Source organism: Triticum dicoccoides, chromosome 1B (genome assembly GCF_002162155.2).
Source record: "Triticum dicoccoides isolate Atlit2015 ecotype Zavitan chromosome 1B, WEW_v2.0, whole genome shotgun sequence".
NCBI classification, from domain to species: Eukaryota; Viridiplantae; Streptophyta; class Magnoliopsida; order Poales; family Poaceae; genus Triticum; species Triticum dicoccoides.
The window spans coordinates 388996124-389018877 of NC_041381.1; the positions used below are offsets into that span (position 1 = coordinate 388996124).

The following is a 22754-nucleotide window of genomic DNA, read 5'->3' on the forward strand; positions in this document are numbered from 1 at the left end:
ACATTAACCTCCCGGAGGAGGCGGTCATTGACATAATCCTTCAGTCGCTCCCACCTAGCTACAAGAGCTTTGTGATGAACTACAATATGCAGGGGATGTTGAAAACTATTCCTGAAGTATTTTCAATGTTGAAATCAGCGGAGGTGGAAATCAAAAAGGAACATCAAGTGTTGATGGTCAATAAAACCACTAGTTTCAAGAAAGGCAAGGGTAAGAAGAACTTCAAGAAGGACGGAAAGGGAGTTGCCGCGCCCGGTAAGCAAGTTGCCAGGAAGAAGCCAAAGAATGGACCCAAGCCTGAGACTGAGTGCTTTTATTGCAAAGGGAAGGGACACTGGAAGCGGAACTGCCCCAAATACTTAGCGGACAAGAAGGCCGGCAACACTAAAGGTATATGTGATATACATGTAATTGATGTGTACCTTACTAGTACTCGTAGTAGCTCCTGGGTATTTGATACCGGTGCGGTTGCTCATATTTGTAACTCAAAACAGGAGCTGCGGAATAAGCGGAGACTGGCGAAGGACGAGGTGACGATGCGCGTCGAGAATGGTTCCAAGGTCGATGTGATCGCTGTCGGCATGCTATCTCTACATTTACCTACGGGATTAGTTTTAAACCTCAATAATTGTTATTTAGTGCCAGCTTTGAGCATGAACATAGTATCTGGATCTCGTTTAATACGAGATGGCTACTCATTTAAATCCGAGAATAATGGTTGTTCTATTTATATGAGAGATATGTTTTATGGTCATGCCCCGCTGGTCAATGGTTTATTCTTAATGAATCTCGAACGTGATGTTACACATATTCATAGTGTGAATACCAAAAGATGTAAGATTGATAATGATAGTCCCACATATCTGTGGCACTGCCGCCTTGGTCGGTGTCAAACGCATGAAGAAGCTCCATACAGATGGACTTTTGGAGTCTCTTGATTTCGAATCATTTGACATGTGCAAACCATGCCTCATGGGTAATGACCAAGACTCTGTTCTCCGGAACAATGGAGCGAGCAACCAACTTATTGGAAATTATACATACTGATGTGTGCGGTCCAATGAGTGTTGAGGCTCGCGGTGGCTATCGTTATGTTCTCACTCTCACTGATGACTTAAGTAGATATGGGTATGTCTACTTGATGAAACACAAGTCTGAGACCTTTGAAAAGTTCAAGGAATTTCAGAATGAGGTAGAGAATCAACGTGACCGAAAAATTAAGTTCTTACGATCAAATCGTGGAGGAGAATATTTAAGTCACAAATTTAGTACGCACTTAAGGAAATGTGGAATTGTTTCACAACTCACGCCGCCTGGAACACCTCAGCGTAATGGTGTGTTCGAACGTCGTAATCGCACCTTATTGGATATGGTGTGGTCTATGATGTCTCTTACCGATTTACCGCTATCATTTTGGGGATACGCTTTAGAGACAGCTACAATCACTTTAAATAGGGCACCGTCTAAATCCGTTGAGACGACACCATATGAATTATGGTTTGGGAAGAAACCTAAGCTGTCGTTTCTAAAAGTTTGGGGATGCGATGCTTATGTCAAGAAACTTCAACCTGAAAAGCTCGAACCCAAGTCGGAAAAATGCGTCTTCATAGGATACCCTAAGGAAACCATTGGGTATACCTTCTACCTCAGATCTGAAGGCAAGATCTTTGTTGCCAAGAATGGGTCCTTTCTGGAGAAAGAGTTTCTCTCGAAAGAAGTAAGTGGGAGGAAAGTGGAACTTGATGAAGTACTACCTCTTGAACCAGTAAGTAGCGCAACTCAGGAAGATGTTCCTGTGGTGCCTGAACCGACTGGAGAGGAAGTTAATGATGATAATCAAGGTACTTCGGATCAAGTTACTACTGAACTTCATAGGTCCACAAGGACACGTTCCACACCAGAGTGGTATGGCAACCCTGTCCTGGAAATCATGTCGTTAGACAACGGTGAACCTTCGAACTACGAAGAAGCGATGGCGGGCCCAGATTCCAACAAATGGCTTGAAGCCATGCAATCCGAGATAGGATCCATGTATGAAAACAAAGTGTGGACTTTGACAGACTTGCTCGATGATCGGCGAGCGATAGAAAACAAATGGATCTTTAAGAAGAAGATGGACGCGGATGGTAATGTTACCATCAATAAGGCTCGACTTGTCGCTAAGGGTTATCGGCAAGTTCAAGGGGTTGACTACGATGAGACTTTCTCTCGCGTAGCGAAGCTGAAGTCCGTCCGAATCATGTTAGTAATTGCCGCATACTATGATTATGAGATATGGCAAATGGACGTCAAAACGGCATTCCTTAACGGCTATCTTAAGGAAGAACTGTATATGATGCAGCCGTAAGGTTTTGTCAATCCTGAGAATGTTAACAAGGTATACAAGCTCCAGCGATCCATTTATGGGCTGGTGCAAGCATCACGGAGTTGGAACATTCGCTTTGATGAGATGATCAAAGCATTTGGGTTTATGCAGACTTATGGAGATGCCTGTGTTTACAAGAAAGTGAGTGGGAGCTCTGTAACATTTCTCATATTATATGTAGATGACATACTTTTGATGGGAAATGATATAGAACTTTGGACAGCATTAAGGCCTACTGGAATAAGTGTTTTTCAATGAAGGACCTTGGAGAAGCTGCTTACATATTAGGCATCAAGATATATAGGGATAGATCGAGACGCCTCATAGGTCTTTCACAAAGCACATACCTTGATAAGATATTGAAGAAGTTCAATATGGACCAATCCAAGAAGGGGTTCTTTCCTGTGTTGCAAGGTGTGAAATTGAGCTCGGCTCAATGCCCGACCACGGCAGAAGATAGAGAAAAGATGAGTGTCATCCCCTATGCCTCGGCTAGAGGGTCTATTATGTATGCCATGTTGTGTACCAGACCTGATGTAAACCTTGCCGTAAGTTTGGTAGGAAGGTACCAAAGTAATCCCGGCATGGAACACTGGACAGTGGTCAAGAATATCATGAAGTACCTGAAAAGGACTAAGGATATGTTTCTTGTTTATGGAGGTGACGAAGAGCTCATCGTAAAGGGTTACGTCGACGCTAGCTTCGACACAGATCTGGATGACTCTAAGTCACAAACCGGATACGTGTATATTTTGAATGGAGGGGCAGTAAGCTAGTGCAGTTGCAAGCAAAGCGTCGTGGCGGGATCTACATGTGAAGCGGAGTACATGGCAGCCTCGGAGGCAGCGCATGAAGCAATCTGGATGAAGGAGTTCATCACCGACCTAGGAGTCATACCCAATGTGTCAGGGCCGATCACTCTCTTCTGTGACAACACTGGAGCTATTGCCCTTGCCAAGGAGCCCAGGTTTCACAAGAAGACCAGGCACATCAAGCGTCGCTTCAAATCCATTCGTGAAAATGTTCAAGATGGAGACATAGATATTTGCAAAGTACATACGGATCTGAATGTCGCAGATCCGTTGACTAAAACTCTTCCACGAGCAAAACATGATCAACACCAGAACTCTATGGGTGTTTGATTCATCACAATGTAACTAGATTATTGACTCTAGTGCAAGTGGGAGACTGTTGGAAATATGCCCTAGAGGCAATAATAAAATGATTATTATTATATTTCCTTGTTCATGATAATTGTCTATTATTCATGCTATAATTGTGTTATCCGGAAATCGTAATACATGTGTGAATACATAGACCACAACATGTCCCTAGTGAGCCTCTAGTTGACTAGCTCGTTGATCAACATATAGTCATGGTTTCCTGACTATGGACATTGGATGTCATTGATAACGGGATCACATCATTAGGAGAATGATGTGATGGACAAGACCCAATTCTAAGCATAGCACAAGATCGTGTAGTTCGTTTGCTAGAGCTTTTCCAATGTCAGGTATCATTTCCTTAGACCATGAGATTGTGTAACTCCCGGATACCGTAGGAGTGCTTTTGGTGTACCAAATGTCACAATGTAACTGGGTGGCTATAAAGGTATACTACAGGTATCTCCGAAAGTGTCTGTTGGGTTGACACGGATCGAGACTGGGATTTGTCACTTCGTATGACGGAGAGGTATCTCTGGGCCCACTCGGTAATGCATCATCATAATGAGCTCAATGTGATCAAGTGGTTGGTCACGGGATCATGCATTACGGTACGAGTAAAGTGACTTTCCGGTAACGAGATTGAACGAGGTATTGGGATACCGACGATCGAATCTCGGGCAAGTAACGTACCGATTGACAAAGGGAATTGTATACGGGATTACCTGAATCCTCGACATCGTGGTTCATTCGATGAGATCATCGTGGAACATGTGGGAGCCAACATGGGTATCCAGATCCCGCTGTTGGTTATTGGCCGGAGAGCTGTCTTGGTCATGTCTACGTGATTCCCGAACCCGTAGGGTCTACACACTTAAGGTTCGGTGATGCTAGGGTTGTAGAGATATTAGTATGCGGTAATCCGAAAGTTGTTCGGAGTCCCGGATGAGATCCCGGACGTCACGATGAGTTCCGGAATGGTCCGGAGGTGAAGAATTGTATATAGGAAGTCCAGTTTCAGCCACCGGGAAAGTTTTGGGGGTCACCGGTATTGTACCGGGACCATCGGAAGGGTCCCGGGGGTCCACCGGGTGGGACCACCTATCCCGGAGGGCCCCGTGGGCTGAAGAGGGAAGGTAACCAGTCCCTGGTGGGCTGGTGCGCCCCCTTGGGCCTCCCCTTGCGCCTAGGGTTGGAAACCCTAGGGTTGGGGGGCGCCCCACTTGACTTGGGGGGCAAGTCCCCCCCCTAGCCCCCCCCCCTTGAGATTAGATCTCTAGGGGGTGGCGCCCCCCTAGGGCCCCTATATAAAGAGGGGGGAGGGAGGGCAGCCGCACCCTAGTCCCTGGCGCCTCCCTCTCCCCATGTACCACCTCTCCCTCTCGTTGAGCTTGGCGAAGCCCTGCCGAGATCGCCGCTACTTCCACCACCACGCCGTCGTGCTGCTGGATCTCCATCAACCTCTCCTTCCCCCTTGCTGGATCAAGAAGGAGGAGATGTCTTCCCCAACCATACATGTGTTGAACGCGGAGGTGCTGTCCGTTCAGCACTAGGATCTTCGGTGATTTGGATCACGACGAGTACGACTCCCTCAATCCCGTTCTCTTGAACGCTTCCGCTCGTGATCTACAAGGGTATGTAGATGCACTCCTCTCTCTCGTTGCTAGATGACTCCATAGATTGATCTTGGTGAAGCGTAGAAAAATTTTATTTTCTGCAACGTTCCCCAACACCACCCTCGTGGATAGGGTGTGGGCCCCCTGACGCTGATTATTTCGCCGGTATTTTTTATTTATTCTGAAAAGTTGCTCCGTGGATTTTCAGGTCATTCCGAGAACTTCTATTTCTGCACAAAAATAACACCATGGTAGTTCTGCTGAAAACAGCGTCAGTCCGGGTTAGTTTCATTCAAATCATGCAAGTTAGAGTCCAAAACAAGGGCAAAAGTCTTTGGGAAAGTAGATATGACGGATACGTATCAAATATTTGCTCCTTTTCCAGCCCAGAATCCCATCTGCCGGCATTCTCCCTCTTTATGTAAACCTTGTAAAATAAGAGAGAATAGCCATAAGTATTGTGACATAACGTGTAATAACAGTCCATAATGCAGTAAATATCAATATAAAAGCATGATGCAAAATGGACGTATCACAGTGCTACACGAAGAGGAAACACATGCGCAAGGCACGCTTATGATCTTCAGAGACTTCGTCATCTACCTCGACAGCTTCAGCCATCGCTTTGACTGATCAGGATATTCTGAGACTTAAGCGTCTACTCGCGGCTTCAGGTTCTTCCTCAACGGGTACTGCTGGTTCTAGGACTGATGCTTCCCGCACTGAGCAACCACCCTCTACACAGTCAGGTACATCCCAATGGGTTCTGGACTCTGGAGCTTCTTTTCATATGTCTTCTCATTCTTCCACTTTGTCCTCTCTTCGCTCGCTTAATTCTCCTGTTCATGTCCTCACTGCTGATGGTACTCCTCTTTCTGTCGCTAGTAGAGGCAATCTTACCACTCCTTATTCTGTTCCTGATGTTGCTCATGTTCCTTGACTTACCATGAATCTGTTTTCTGTGGGTCAACTTACTGATTCTAGTTGTCGCGTCATCCTTGACGTTGACTCTTGTTCTGTCCAGGACCGTCGCACGCACACTCTGGTTGGGGCTGGTCCTCGCTGCCGTGATTCTCAGGGTCTTTGGGAGTTGGACTGGCTTCATGTTCCTTTCGCTGCCACCACTATCGCCAGTTCCTCCGCTTCAGTCGCCTCCGCTACTGGTTCTTTCCAGCAGTGGCATCATCGACTTGGTCATCTGTGTGGTTCTCGTTTGTCGTCTTTAGTTCGTCGAGGTCTTCTGGGGTCTATCTTAGGAGATGTCTCTTTAGAGTATCAGGGTTGTCGTCTTGGCAAGCAAATTCAGTAGCATATTCACATAGTGAGTTAGTGTCTAAGCGTCCTTTCGATTTAGTCCATTCTGATGTATGGGGTCTGGCTCCCTTCGCTTCGAAAGGTGGTCATAAATACTTTATTATTTTCATAGATGATTTCTCTCGTTACACATGGCTTTATTTCATGACTTCTCGTAGTGAGGTGTTGTCTATTTATAAGCGTTTTGCTGCCATGGTTCATACTCAGTTCTCTTCACTCATTCGTGTGTTTCATGCTGAATCCACTGGCGAGTATATCTCTAAGATGTTGCGTGGTGTTCTTGCTGAGCAAGGAACTCTCTCTCAATTCTCTTGTCCTGGTGCTCTTGCTCAGAATGGTGTTGCTGAGCGAAAGCATCGTCATCTTCTTGAGACGGCTCGTGCATTGATGATTGCTGCCTCTCTCACACCTCATTTTTGGGCTGAGGCCGTCTCCACCTCCACCTATCTCATCAATCTACAGCCTTCCGCTGCTCTACAGGGTGGTGTTCCTTTCGAGCGTCTTTTTGATCGTTCTCCCGATTATTCGATGCTTCGCTTGTTTGGTTGTGTTTGCTATGTTCTTCTTGCCCCTCGCGAACGCACCAAACTGATCGCTTAGTCTGTTGAGTGTGTCTTCTTAGGCTACATTGATGAGCATAAGGGCTATCGTTGTTGGGATCCTATCGGTCGTCGGATGCGTATCTCTCGAGACGTGACTTTTGATGAGTCTCGTCCCTTCTACCCACGCCCATCTTCCTCAACCTTTTCAGTGGAAGATATCTCTTTCCTCATCTTTCCTGACTCACCTATCACCCCCATCGAGCCTTTGCCTATTCGTTCTGCTCCCTCTGCTTCTCCACCTCTAGTCGATTTACCATCTTCCATGGTCTCCTCGCCTAGCATGTCATCGGATTCTACACCTTCATCTCTGGTGACTTCTTCGTCGCCACCCCCCGATTCTACCTTGGTGATTCCTCCTTCCATTGTTCCATCTTTTCCTCAGTGTTACGCTCGTCGTTCACGTCCTGTGGATGCCTCTTTGGATGTGTCGTCATCCTCATCTCAGCCTACTTATGGCTTGCGTTCTCGTCCTTGTCCGCCTGTTGATCGCTTTGGATTTCCCACCGCTGGTGCTGCTGTTCTTGAGCCGACTTCTTATCGTCAGGCTGTTGTTCATCCTGAATGGCAGTTTGCGATGGCAGAGGAGATTGTTGCTCTTGAACGCACTGGTACGTGGGATCTTGTTTCCCTTCCTTCCGGAGTCCGTCCCATCACTTGTAAGTGGGTCTACAAGGTTAAGACTCGCTCCGATGGTTCTCTTGAGCGTCACAAAGCTTGTCGTGTGGCTCGTGGTTTTCAGCAGGAGCATGGTCGTGATTATGACGAGACTTTTACTCCTGTGGCCCATATGACCACTGTTTGTACACTTCTCGTTGTGGCCTCTGCACGCCACTGGTGTATATCTCAGCTTGATGTTAAGAATGCGTTTTTTAATGGTGAGCTGCGTGAGGAGGTGTACATGCAGCCACCACCTGGGTATTCTATTCCCGATGGCATGTTATGTCGTCTTCGTCGCTCTCCCTATGGCCTTAAGCAAGCCCCCATGCTTGGTTTGAGCGTTTTGCCTCTGTGGTGACTGCCGCTGGTTTTTCAGCCAGTCTCATGATCCAGCATTGTTTATTCACCTTTCTCCTCGTGGTCGAACTCTTCTTCTTCTCTATGTTGATGACATGATCATCATTGGGGATGACCCCGAGTATATTGCCTTTGTAAAGGCCCCTCTTAGTGAGCAGTTTCTTATGTCTGATCTTGAACCTCTTTGCTACTTTCTTGGGATTGAAGTCTCTTTTATCTCTGATGGCTTTTTCATATCCCAAGAAAAGTATATCTAGGATCTTCTTGATCGTGCTGCTCTTACTGACGATCGCATTCTTGAGACTCCCATGGAGCTCAATGTTCACCTCCGTGATACTGATGGTGATCCCATGCCTGACCCGACACGTTATCGTCATCTTGTTAGCAGTCTTGTCTATCTAGCTGTCACTCGTCCGAATATCTCTTATCCGGTTCATATTCTAAGTCAGTTCGTCTCTGCTCCCACATGGCCTCATGGGAATACAAGTTGCTTATTCCTAACAGTTTTCATATTGTATAAATTTAACATTATAAATGTTAATATTTTTTATATAAATATGATCAAACTTTACAAAGTTTGATTTCAAATAATTTATATATAAAAAGTAAAAAGGACCGGTGGGAGTACAAAACATCGACAGTAATTCTGGAGGTTTTCCACGGCTCGTTCCGGCAAACCTAAATTATTATTATATGGCCTTTATGGGTGACAAAATTCGCCTCCCTGCGAACCTAACATTAGACTCGAGAAAAGTTTGGAGCAGGCCCTTCACGTCTTCAACCACCGGACCGAGGATCGATCGGTCCTTACTCTTCTGAGTTGAGCTTGCTCACCACCGTCTTGCAGTCCGACTCCAGAATGGTTCCTTGGAACTCAACTTCCTTTGCCAGCAATACAGCTGTACGGCTTGATGAACGCCGTGGGACTTTGATGCCACCTCAGCCTGACAGGTGACAGTAGACCCCACCGGCTAGAAATGATGTCAAAGTGTGCTTATGCCATATCGGTGCTATTTAAAAAATTATTACACAATCTTGGTGCTTTCTTGTGAAAAAAGGCAGTGGTTATTTCAAAATTGAACACTAAATGCAGTGGCCTTCCAAATTTTCCCTGGCAGAAATGAACCCAAAAATTCAAACTAATTGTTTTTGCTCGTACCCCCAGTGCAGTTTTTTCTTTTTTGCTGGACCAGTACAAGTTATTTTCAGTATGTGGTATTCGTAATCCTATATCGACACATCATCTGTACTTTTATCGTGCACAGAGCGGCTCAGGACTGTACAGTATAGTACACCACATAACAGGTACACATTTACGCTGCATGTATCGGCTAATCTGGCAGTAACCACTATACACTAAGCTTGGGACGGTAATACACACTCGCAAATTTCTTCGTAATGGAGTCAACACACGCCATCCTTATCCTTTCAGGCGTTGCCGGGTTGTCGAGGGGGAACCAGTCGAGATGGCCCTCCTCCGCCCTAGCCGCCGCGATCGCGTCTTTTATCGCAAACAAGACGGCGGAAGCGAGGAAGAACGGTGGCTCTCCTACAGCCTTGGATGAGTGTATGGCCCTTGGATTTGGAACACCCTGCAGTGAAGAGAATAACATGCAGGTTAATCAAGAGACAGCAGGCAAGTGAATATAAATACATGCCTTCCCGAACAACACAGTTCAGGAGTGCCTTGTGAGATGACAGCTAGGAAGTTAATATGTGCTCTGGAATGCCTATGGCCTCTGGAATGGTAGGAGACCCATCCTGTCAGGTATCAATTGCCTTTCCTTTAGATAAAAAGCATTAATTCTTTCCAGATCCTAGTTACCATGATTCGATGATGAATTAGCTATGTAGCATGCACAGGGTTACATTTAAACACCAAAGGCAACATAAGGCAGAATAGCAACAATTAACTGCTACGGTTAGTATAGGACTGGTTAACCGATGTCTGGTTTCATTTTAAAATGATTTCTCAGTAGTTTCAGCGAGCATTTCTTGCGAGATCTGGTGAGCATGTTACAGTATGTGTATAACAATGCCAGATATGTTCAACGAACTGATGTTGTAGCAACTCACTTCTAATATTGCAGTACAAAATATCACTTTTCCGTTGTAATATTTTGAATCCAACTTCTTCAACCAGGTCTAATATCCCCCTACACACCTTGAAGACATAATGCGTTTATATATTGGGAACTTACCTTCAATAGTGAAACCTTGAAATTGAGAGGTATATCATTTACAGAGGGTATTTTGTAAGAGCCAGGACCACAAGTAAAAAGGTGTCCAGGTCGAATCCACTTGTGGTTGTCGTCCCCCCATTTTAGCTCTTCCATGGCAGCCCAACCCAAACCTTGGATGAAAGCTCCTTCGATCTGAAATAACGCATCGAAGCTGAAGAACAATACAAAAAAAAGGGAGAGGATATCACTGCTCCAGAATCCTAATCCATCATATCCTGTAAACATACCTGGCCAATATCAATTGCTGGATTAATCGAATAGCCGAGATCCATGACAATATCAGCTGTCCTTGTGTGGAAATCCCCAGTTAGGGTGTCAATCTCAACTTCTGCAAATGCGGCTCCATAGGTGAAATAATTAAATGGACTCCCCTTGCCAGCAATCCAGTCAAACCCGATATCAGGGGTGATATAAAACCCATGAGCAGAAAGATCTACCCGTTCCATGTAGCATGCTTGAGCTAACTGAAAAACAGAAGATAAAAGGCCATACCAAAATTAATTGGACTGCTAATTTTTTTACAGTTATAATACAATGTTTTTGAATTAAGTTAACTATCCATAAACATACTCCTAGGTTATGTGTGAATAGCAGGAAGCATCACCAAGCCAGCTGCATCAATCAATCTAGAAGAATACTCACATGCTCACAGCTGGCGACAGAGGCACCAAAAAGCTTGAGCTCAGAGAAGCTATGGGGATCATCTTGGCTCAAGCTACAACCCAGAGCATGGACTCAAAATTGTGATTCTACAAAGTTTGAATAGCCTAACAGGGTTCGCTTAGATGTATATCCCTAATTTTGACAACTTGTCAAGTTCAGCTTAACCTTTACCAAACGATTTATATTTCACATAAGTGAACACTATTCTTTCGATGGCACACTCACTTTTGTCGATTTTTTATCAAACACAATCTCAAAGGGGGAGAGCTAGAGCTCGACTTATTGTCAGCCCTAGTTGTGAGCTGTCAAATGTCAGTACAGGGCAAATATGACATCACTGCCACTTCCTCAGATGAAGGAGAAATTCAGTACCTACAGCAAAGAAATGGGTTGTATACTGCAATCCTGGAGGTGGCAACTTCGTGGCAGTAAGCACTCTCACAAAATGCAGGCATAGTATGCTAGGGAAGCACACAAAATTCTACAATATGGTGAGAGAACATATATTTGGGTTAGAAATCAACAGTCTTTGGTGCTTGGCGATCAAGGTGAGGGACTGAGGGTTTCAAGGGATTTCACAGAGGGGAAAGGATGATTTTAAGTGGCTAGATGGAGTTACAACGTCAAGCGCACTTTGTAACACCTCTTTACCAATTTTATTTTCAGAGTTAAAAGTCAATAGATGTCAAGAAGATGCGACACCGCCAACGTGCTCCTCAAGCAGGGATGCCCCACAGCCCTATCTGCTCTCTCTGTCGCATTGCATCTGGAGACGGCTTTGCACCTAGTAGTGAACTGCTCATTCGCACGGTGTGTAGGGACAGACTGCTTGCTGCACTTCGGACTGCATTTCGCCTCTCCTGCGCCTAAGGAGCACAACTCTGATGATTGGTGCTTCCGTTCCATCGGCAACACCTCCAAGCCTGCTGCCAGGAAGATTAACTGCAGTGACGATCTCTGGAGCAATGTCAACAGCAGAGGCTCCATTTTATCCATCGGTCCTTCCAGAATATAGCCACCAATCCGTCACCACCAGTGCATATCGTGGAAGAATGGAATAATGGAGCATCATCGGAGGAGATGGGAACCTACAAACCTACCCACGGATGGTCACTGTCGATGCGCGCAAGCCAGGACCAGCAAATGCGAAGAGCAGCGTTCAGCAGATGCATATCACGGATCTTTTTCATACTTGATGATACAGACGTTACAAACTATTTTCCGTGCTTACACTCCATTACACTGACTCCCGATGGTTTTACTAGTCCAAAGATTGGTACATTACCTGTAGTCCTGTACTGGTTACCCAGTTGTTGGTCCCAAGTCCCAACACTAGGCCTATACACCGGCAGTATCATTAGATATAATGCATTGTACAAATGGAAAGAGCCATGACCGAAGGATTGCTACGATAGCATAACCAGGTAGTAAGCATTACAAGGTGTCAACATAGCATAATGACAGTATTGATCATATTTAGTTGTCTCAGAAATAAAATAATGAATTCATACAGGTTCACCAAGATTCTTCAAGCAAGAACCAATAATGTTGCCCAACTACTCAAAGACACAGAATAGGATATTGGTAGAATTACCTCAGCGAAGGACTTATGATTCCCCCTACTAGCAATGGGTTCCATCCGAGCCTTTATTTGCTGACAAGCATCCAAAACTGCAGCACCATACAAATCCGAACTGGCAGAGGCTGCTGTTGGTGAAGCATTTGGAACCTAAACACATGAAATACATGATCATCCCATCGTTGCTAACACAAATAGTATAATTAAAAAAAGTAAATATATCTTGTGTAGAGGGAGACTTGTTGGCCCCCCTTACCAGGCATGGGTTCCAAATCTCACCTTATCGGTACTTGTCTCTGAGATAAATACACAGTTTAGAGGGATATCTAGTGATGAGGCGGCAACTTGGGCTATCTTTGTGTGTAAACCCTGTCCCATCTCAACCCCGCCATGCGTTACCAGGACAGTACCATCAGTGTAAACTTGCACAAGAGCACCAGCCTGCAATTGTTCATCCATCAAAACTTATGTTATATTCAATTACGATGCAAACAAACATATAATAATGTAACCAATAGGTAAGTTTTTTACTTGTTTAATATTTTTCAGTGGAACATCTATAATTTAAACAAGGATTCAAAATATCATCATGGTACTGAAGTATACACTGGCGAGAAATGTGAAAGCACAAGTACTCCCTGGGTGATTTTGGTAATTAATGTCAACATATCTTTTGTTGGACTAATACTTCTATCTAGTGTATTTCAGATAAGTCCAACGGTGGAGTGGCATGGACAAGAGGATGTGGAACCCCTTCAAGATGCTAAGGACAAAGGATTGGCTCAAGCTCTAAAGTTCAAGACTCTACATTTTCCATTTCAGTGATCCAAGATTACATTGAGTCCATAGGAAAGCCAATACTATTAAAAGGGGATGATGTGTTGCTTAATGGCTTGCTTGCTCAAAGTGCTTACTGATATGCTCCAAAGCCCTCAACCACTTTCTCATATCCACATATGTCCCAAACCAAAAATCAAACTCGGCCCCACCGATTTGATCCATCCGGCGCCACCGAGTTTAGTTGACATAGCCACTGTCAGAAACCCTAGTCACTTCGGTCTAACCGATGGGATCTCGGTCTCACCGAGATGGGCTTGCAAACTCCCTGTTATCTATTACAATATTTTCGGTCTCACCGAGAATATGTAATCGGTCACACCGAGTTTGCCTGACCAACTCTCTGTTTTGCTTATTACCAAATTGGTCCCACCGAGTTGTGTAATCGGTCAAACTGAGATGAGGTTTTACCCTAACCCTTGCACATCGGTTCCACCGAGTTGATCATACCGATCCCACCGAAATGTCTAACGGTCACATTATGAACTAAATCAGTCCGACAGAGTTTTCTGATTTGGTCCCACCGAGTTTGGTGAATCGTGTGTAACGGTTAGATTTTGTGTGGAGGCTATATATACCCCTCCACCCTCTCCTCATTCGTGAGGAAAGCCATTAGAACATGCCTACACTTCCAACATTCATTTTTTGAGAGAGAACCACCTACTCATGTGTTGAGACCAAGATATTCCAATCCAACCATATGAATCTTGATCTCTAGCCTTCCCCAAGTTGCTTTCCACTCAAATCATCTTTCCACCAAATCCAATCCTATGAGAGAGAGTTGAGTGTTGGGGAGACTATCATTTGAAGCACAAGAGCAAGGAGTTCATCAACAACACACCATCTATTACCTTTTGGAGAGTGGTGTCTCCTAGATTGGTTAGGTGTCACTTGAGAGCCTCTGTCAAGATTGTGGAGTTGAACCAAGGAGTTTGTACGGGCAAGGAGATCGCCTACTTCGTGAAGATCTACCCTAGTGAGGCAAGTCCTTCGTGGGCGATGGCCATGGTGGGATAGACAAGGTTTGCTTCTTCGTGGACCCTTCGTGGGTGGAGCCCTCCGTGGACTCGCGCAACCGTTACCCTTCGTGGGTTGAAGCCTCCATCAACGTGGATGTAAGATAGCACCACCTACCAGAACCACGCCAAAAATCTCATTGTCTCCAATTGCATTTGCACACTCCAATCCCATCCCTTTACTTTCTTGCAAGTTGCATGCTTTACTTTCCGCTGCCCATATACTCTTCGCATGCTTGCTTGATATGTATTGTGAATGGTTAAACTTGTGCTTAAACTTCACCTCAACTTGAAAAACTTAAAAACTGCCAACTTTGTGTGTTGAGGGTCTATTCACCCCCCTCTAGACACCTCTTCTCGATCCTTTCAATTGGTATCAGAGCTTTGGTCTCCATTGCTTTGGTTTAAACACCATTGAAGGAAGATGGATGAGTCTACTTTGGGGAGTCTTAGACATAGAGTGCCTATACTTGATGGAGAGTACTTTCATGAGTGAAAAAATGAGATGCTTGTGATTTTCAATGAATATCATTTGAACAAGTACATTACTAGCCCTTGTGCACCTCATGTTGATCCTATGCACCCTACTCTTGATGAGTCCATTGACATGATTCGCAATCTTAGAACTGTTAATCTTATCACTAGAGGTTTGCCTAAAAACTTGATGGGTTGCTTGCCTACTCTTAATTGTGCCTACACTACATGGATATTTCTTGAGGAAAGATTTCCAAACTATTCCTTGCAAAATCTAGATGAGATTCTTCATAAGTCTATTACCTTGAGTAAGATGAATTCCAATGATCCTAAGTTTGGTGATTGTCTATTTGAGCTTACAAATCTTATGCGTGCCAAAGGAGATGTTGGAATTATTAGCAATATTATTTCCGAAGCTATTAGAATTCATAAAGATGATCATTGTCAAAATCATTTATCTAATGAATCACCCTCTCTAGGAATTAATCCACCACATGATGATGTTGAACATGGATACTATGATGAGGATGAGGATAGTGACTATGATCTTGATGATGCAATGAGACACTTTGGTCTTACGGCAAATCTTCGCGGATACATGGCAGGAGGAAAGGAATGGGTCCTTGATAGTGGATGTACCGATCACATGACCGGAGATAAAGATATGTTTCGTGAGCTTGCTGAAAACGACGGCCCTTAAAAGTATGTCACTTTTGGTGATAACTCAAAGGGTAAGATGGTTGGCCTCGGTAAGTTGGTCATCTCACACGATAGCTCCATACAAAATGTCATGCTCGTTGAATCTCTTGGCTATAATCTGCTTTCTGTTTCTAGACTAGCTGACTTTGGTTTCAATGTCCTATTTACCAAAGTAGATTGCCAAGTGTTTCATAGAGATAATCATAAAATGGTCTTTACCGGCATACGTAGAGATGATCTATACATTGTTGATTTCACTAAAAAGGCTCAACCTAGAACTTACTTAATTGCTAATGGCATGTTTGGATCGTTTCCTGGAGATGTTTTGCCTGGCCTGAAGCATGCCTGAAACCTGCCTGGAAGTTGTTTAGTTGGTGGCCTGAAGAATTGCAGTGTGCCTGGTCTGGTTGTCCCTGGGAGAGTGATTAGCCTGGTCTAGTGAAAAAAAAGAAAAAGAAAAAGATATTTTTTGACCCAGGCAGGGTCGTTAGCCTGTGCCAGGCGTCCCAGTTCTCGCGCCTGGCCGGCAGCCTGGATCCTAATCCAAGTTATAGAAAACGAGATGGGACCAGACGATGCCCAATACTTTTAATTAGTGCTACCAGGCGAGGTTACAATCCAAACACGTACACCAAAAAATAGCCTGGCCAGGCAAGAAAAGACCAACATCTCAGGCCCAAGCCAGGCACTGGTTTTTCTCAGGCACTATGTTGAGGATACGAACCAAACTAGCCCTAATCTTCCAAAGGCTGGTTGTGGCATAGACGGTTAGGTCATGTGGGCATGCGAAACCTTGACAAGCTTATTAAAGGTGATCATATCCTTGGTGTTAAAGATGTCATATTTGATAAGGATAGACTTTGCAGCGCTTGCCAAGCAGGAAAATAGGTTGGAGGAAGCCACCCCGTGAAGAACATCATGACCATGAGAAGACCGGTCGAGCTACTTCATATGGATCTCTTTGGTCCCAACGCCTACAAAAGTCTTGGTGGAAACTCATTTGGTCTAGTTATAGTTGATGATTTTTCAAGATTTACGTGGGTGTTCTTTCTCGATGATAAATCGCAGGTCCAAAAGGTCTCCAAGAACTTTGCTAGGAAGATCCAAAATCAATTTGAAGTGAAGATCAAGAAGGTTCGCAGCGACAATGAAACGGAGTTCAAGAACGTCAATGTGGACACCTTTCTTGACGAAGAAGGGATCTCACATGAGTTCTCGGCTACGTACACACCTCAATAAAATGGAGTTGTTGAGAGGAAGAACCGGACACTCATCGAAATGGCAAGAACGATGCTTGATGAATACAAGACGCCAAAACACTTTTGGGCGGAAGCGGTTGAGACAGCTTGTCATGCAACAAATCGCTTGTATCTTCACAAGCTACTCGGCAAGACGGCATACGAGCTCCTCACCAGTAACAAACCCCAAGTTGGATACTTTCGAGTATTCGGCTCAAAGTGCTACATTCTTGATAAGCATCGTCGTTCTAAATTCGCTCCCAAATCTCATGAAGGTTTCCTACTTGGTTATGGCTCAAACTCTCACACTTACTGTGTCTACAACAATTTCACCCGAAAGGTTGAAGAGACGGTAGATGTGAAGTTTGATGCTCGCAAGTAGAGCAATTGCCAATTGATGTAGGAGACAAAGACCCTTCGGAAGCAATCCAAGACTTGTCTATTGGCAAGATCCGTCCAACGGAGGTGAAGGAGAGTACCTCGTCCGTCCAAGTGGAAGCTTCTACCTCACGACAAGGTGACCAAGAGTTGATATGGAAGCATCCACAAGTGGGACACACCAAGATGAAGAAAACGAGGAAGTACACCAAGATGAACCGCATCAACCTCCTTCTCCACCACGACGAGAGAACGACAACGTCAATAATGAAGAAGGCCAAGAAGAAGAACGAGATGATGAAGAAGATGTTCCACCCCGATCAAAGCAAACGCTCTCACGAGTTCGAGCAAGAGTCGCTAGAGACCATCCCGTCAAGCAAATCTACAATGATATCCAAACCGGAAGAATCACTCGCTCTAAATCTCGTTTGGCTAATTTTTGTGAACACTATTCATTCATCTCTAGCATTGAACCCATGAAGGTTGAAGAAGCATTGGAAGATCTGGATTGGATAAATGCCATGCATGAAGAACTACACAACTTTGAGAGAAACCAAGTGTGGACATTGGTCGAGAAGCCCGACAACAACCACAACATCATCGGTACCAAATGGGTGTTTCGCAACAAGCAAGATGAAGATGGACAAGTAGTTCGCAACAAAGCACGTCTCGTCGCCCGAGGCTACACTCAAGTCGAAGGTATGGACTATGGTGAGACATATGCCCCCGTTGCTAGACTTAAGTCCATTCGCATCTTACTTGCCTATGCTAATCACCATGATATCACATTATACCAAATGGACATTAAAAGTGCTTTTCCAAATGGTGAAATTGAGGAGAAAGTTTATGTTAAACAACCTCCCGGCTTTGTTAATCCTAAGAAATCCAATCATGTTTACAAACTTCACAAAGCTCTTTATGATCTTAAACAAGCTCCTAAAGCATGGTATAAATGCTTGACCAAGTTCCTTATTGAAAAAGGCTTTGAGATTGGAAAAATTGATTCTACTCTTTTCACTAAAAGGGTTAATGGAGAATTATTTGTGTGCCAAATTTACGTTGATGATATTATATTTGGATCAACTAACCCTCATTTTAGTGAGAAGTTTGGAAAGCTTATGTCGGAGAAGTTTGAGATGTCTATGATGAGTGAGCTCAAGTTCTTTCTTGGTTTGCAAATCAAGCAAACTAAGAAAGATACCTTTGTCTCTCAAACAAAGTATACCAAGGACTTGTTCAAGAAGTTCAATATACAAGAATGCAAAGGTATGAGTACACCCATGCCTACTAGTGGACATCTTGACTTGACTAAAGATGGTGAACCCGTTGATCAAAAGGTTTACCGCTCTATGATTGGTTCATTATTATATCCATGTGCCTCTCGTCCCGATATTATGCCAAGTGTGTGCATGTGTGCACGATATCAAGCGGTCCCTAAAGAATGTCATCTTAAGGCTGTGAAAAGGATAGTGAGATACTTAATACATACACCAAATTTTGGCATTTGGTATCCTAAGAGGTCTTCTTTTGATCTTGTTGGCTACTCCGATTCGGACTATGCCGGAGACAAGGTTGATAGAAAGTCCACTTCGGGTACTTGTCAATTTCTTGGTAGATCTCTTGTGTCTTGGTCCTCCAAGAAACAAAACTCGATATCCTTATCCACCGCCGAAGCGGAATACATTGCCGCCGGTTCATGTTGTGCTCAATTACTTTGAATGACCCAAACTCTTAAAGATTATGGGATATATGTGAAACATGTTCCTTTGCTTTGTGACAATGAAAGTGCTATTAAGATTGCTCACAATCCCGTGCAACATTCTCAAACTAAGCACATTGAAGTTCGTCATCATTTCATTCGAGATCACGTTGCTAAGGGTGATATTAACCTTAAGCATGTTCGTACCGACAAGCAATTGGCGGATATATTCACTAAACCACTTGATGAGAAAGTGTTTTGCGGGTTGAGAGGTGAATTGAACATCATTGATGCTTCAAACTTGGAGTAGGAACTCCATTTGGATACATGCAAGACATAAGCCTATGACTAATCCTTGATATTTCTCTTATGATGATAGTCACATATCTTGGATATATTTGCACCCTTGCATATTATCTAACCCTTGTAGGTACTTGAAGGAAACTAAATCTACGAGATTGCAACTCACTCAATCTTGAGCAATCTCTACATCACCAAGTCTCTACATTACGGTGGTTGAAGACAAGGAAGCTTGAAACCCTTCAAATATATCCTTTGACAAAATTCCTATATCAAAGTTCATGATTGTCATTTTGGATACACAAGTGCTATTCCTTGCAAGGCTAACTCATGTAGGTAGATGAACTCCAATTACAAGTGGTGCTACAAATGAACTACATCAACATTGTGGATCAAGATTAACACCACCACCCAAGGTATGTTATTTCATCTTAGAGAAGCTTTACCCCAAGACACGGGTCAAAGAAGCTCAACAAGATGTGAACATCAAAATGCTTAAACGAAAAATGGCAACCCCATTTTGAGCTTAAACGATGAGTATGACCTATGATCAAGTGTCTTCACTTGACTCCTAAGTCAATATGCTCTAACATAGGTGACTTCATCGCCGACCAATTCTAGATGAAGTTCTCTAGTGCTTTCTACTTGTTCTTGCATTTGTCTCATGCATATTTGTTCCCTTTTCAAAAAAAAACTTCATCTAGATTTCTTCTCTTTTATTTCTGTTATGCATATCTCTGCATCTAATTCCTTGCAAATCCTTTAATTAATTCATTGCAAATCCTTGTCAGATTTTATTTGCTTAGTGAGTTGAGGTGACTAGTGATTTTTCTCTGAACTGAACTCGGACACACCGACTTGCCTCTTTCGGTCAAACCGAAACTTTTCGGTGCCACCGAAGAAAACAACTCGGTGTAGCCGATCTCAATGCTAAGAAAACACTTTGTCATTTGCATCCTACACATTTTGTTCCAAGTCCACTCGATGATTCTTCTCGTCTACCAGCATCCTTATTTTTTCCTGCTACTTTGCCATCTGACTCAAGGATCAATCCTATCCAATCCTATTTTGACTCACACTCCAGGGAAGACCCTTCTTGGAAATTGATGTCAAAGGGGGAGAGAGAGTTCACATCAAAGCTTAATCATATCAAAAAGGGAAAAGAGTGCTCAATTATCACATCAAGAGAGACCCCGGTTGCTTGGTATTCAAAGAGGAGAGAATTTACATGTCTTTAGAGGGGAAAGACATGTTCATGTTGTTTTTGTGTGTGCTTTGCTCTGATTTTCTATTCCCTATCTTCTCCCAATATCCCATATAAGATTCAGGGGGGGCAAGACATATAAGGGAAGAAAATCTTCAAATTCATTGCATATCATTACCTTTGGGGACATGTTTACACTCAAATAGAGTACCTAGTAGTCACTCTATACATGTCATCCCAATCTTGGTGCTCTTGTGGTTTGCTCTTGCTCTGCTTAGTAGATGTTTCTGTGTTGTCTAACCTTGTTTACTCAGGTTCATCTCTTCCAAAGCTAGCTCAAGACCACAAGGTAAGTATATGCATCACACTCGTGTGCATGAGGATATCTTGCTGATGTACATATTGTTTGCAAGAAGGACTCATAAACATGAAGGCGCGTTTCTCATATTCACACCATTTACTCTGATGCATATAGTCAAGATACATGTAACTCATTGCTTGCTCTGTCATGATTATGCATTCACATGATCTCATGTTTCATATTTATATGATTGCATACATGTAGGGGGAGCCTATGCATGTTACATGTCCTTCCAAAGCTTTACTTGCCTTTCTCTATATCTCTATCTAAAGGTTTGATGTATGTTGTCATCAATTACCTAAAGGGGGGAGATTGAAAGCACAAATGCTCCCTGAGTGATTTGGTAATTAATGTCAACATATCTCTTGTTGGACTAATATTTTTATCTAGTGTATTTCAGATAAGTCCAAGGGTGAAGTGGCATGGACAAGAGGATGTGGAACCCCTTCAAGATGCTAAGGACAAAGGATTGGCTCAAGCTCTAAAGGTCAAGACTCTACATTTTCTATTTCAGTGATCCAAGATCACATTGAGTCCATAGAAAAGCCAATACTATTAAAAAGGGATGAGGTGTTGCTTAATGGCTTGCTTGCTCAAAGTGCTTACTGATATGCTTCAAAGCCCTCAACCACTTTCGCATATCTCCCTCAACCACTTTCTCATATCCACATATGTCCCAAACCAAAAGTCAAACTCGGCCCCACCGATTTGATTCATCCAGCACCACCGAATTCAGTTGACATAGCCACTGCCAGAAACCCTAGTCACTTCGGTCTAACCGATGGGATCTCGGTCTCACCGAGATGGGCTTGCAAACTTCCTGTTATCTATTACAATATTTTCGGTCTCACCGAGAATATGTAATCGGTCACACCGAGTTTGGCTAACCAACTCTCTGTTTTGCTTATTACCAAATCGGTCCCACCGAGTTGTGTAATCGGTCAAACCGAGATGAGATTTTATCCTAACCCTTGCACATCGGTTCCACCGAGTTGATCATACCGGTCCCAGCGAAATGTCTAACGATCACATTATGAATTAAATCGGTCCGACCGAGTTTTCTGATTCGGTCCCACCGAGTTTGGTGAATCATGTGTAACGGTTAGATTTTGTGTGGAGGCTATATATACCCCTCCACCCTCTCCTCATTCGTGAGGAAAGCCATCAGAACATGCTTACACTTCCAGCATTCATTTTCTGAGAGAGAACCACCTACTCATGTGTTGAGACCAAGATATTTCAATCCAACCATATGAATTTTGATCTCTAGCCTTCCCCAAGTTGCTTTCCACTCAAATCATCTTTCCATCAAATCCAATCCTATGAGAGAGAGTTGAGTGTTGGGGAGACTATCATTTGAAGCGCAAGAGCAAGGAGTTCATCAACAACACACCATCTATTACCTTTTGGAGAGTGGTGTCTCCTAGATTGGTTAGGTGTCACTTGGGAGCCTCCATCAAGATTGTGGAGTTGAACTAAGAAGTTTGTACGGGCAAGGAGATCGCCTACTTCGTGAAGATCTACCCTAGTGAGGTAAGTCCTTCGTGGGCGATGGCCATGGTGGGATAGACAAGGTTTGCTTCTTCGTGGACCCTCCGTGGGTGGAGCCCTCCGTGGACTCGCGCAACCATTACTCTTCGTGGGTTGAAGTCTCCATCAACGTGGATGTACGATAGCACCACCTACCGGAACCACGCCAAGAAACTCCATGTCTCCAATTGCGTTTGTACACTCCAATCCCATCCCTTTACTTTCTTGCAAGTTGCATGCTTTACTTTCCGCTCCTCATATACTCTTTGCATGCTTGCTTGATATGTATTGTGAATGGTTAAACTTGTGCTTAAACTTCACCTCAACTTGAAAAATTTAAAAACTGCCAACTTTGTGTGTTGAGGGTATATTCACCCCCCTCTAGACACCTTTTCTCGATCCTTTCAAAATGGCACAAGATACAGCATATTAATGAAATTTCGTTCCAATTCACAATCC

At 43.8% G+C, this 22754-nt stretch overlaps 1 protein-coding gene across 2 annotated transcripts in view; it reads right to left on the reverse strand.

The window, feature by feature from the left end:
- Positions 1–9203: 9203 nt before the first annotated feature.
- Positions 9204–22754, reverse strand: part of LOC119337084 (xanthine dehydrogenase-like) — a 28859-nt gene continuing 15308 nt past the window's right edge. For both annotated transcript variants that reach the window (XM_037609199.1, XM_037609205.1), the window contains 5 exons: positions 12839–13000; positions 12575–12709; positions 10545–10781; positions 10276–10449; positions 9204–9666 (listed from right to left, as the gene is read on the reverse strand). In XM_037609199.1, coding sequence (XP_037465096.1) covers positions 9424–9666; positions 10276–10449; positions 10545–10781; positions 12575–12709; positions 12839–13000 — 951 coding nt within the window. In that variant the 3' untranslated portion in view covers positions 9204–9423. The remainder of the gene's footprint in view (positions 9667–10275; positions 10450–10544; positions 10782–12574; positions 12710–12838; positions 13001–22754) is intronic.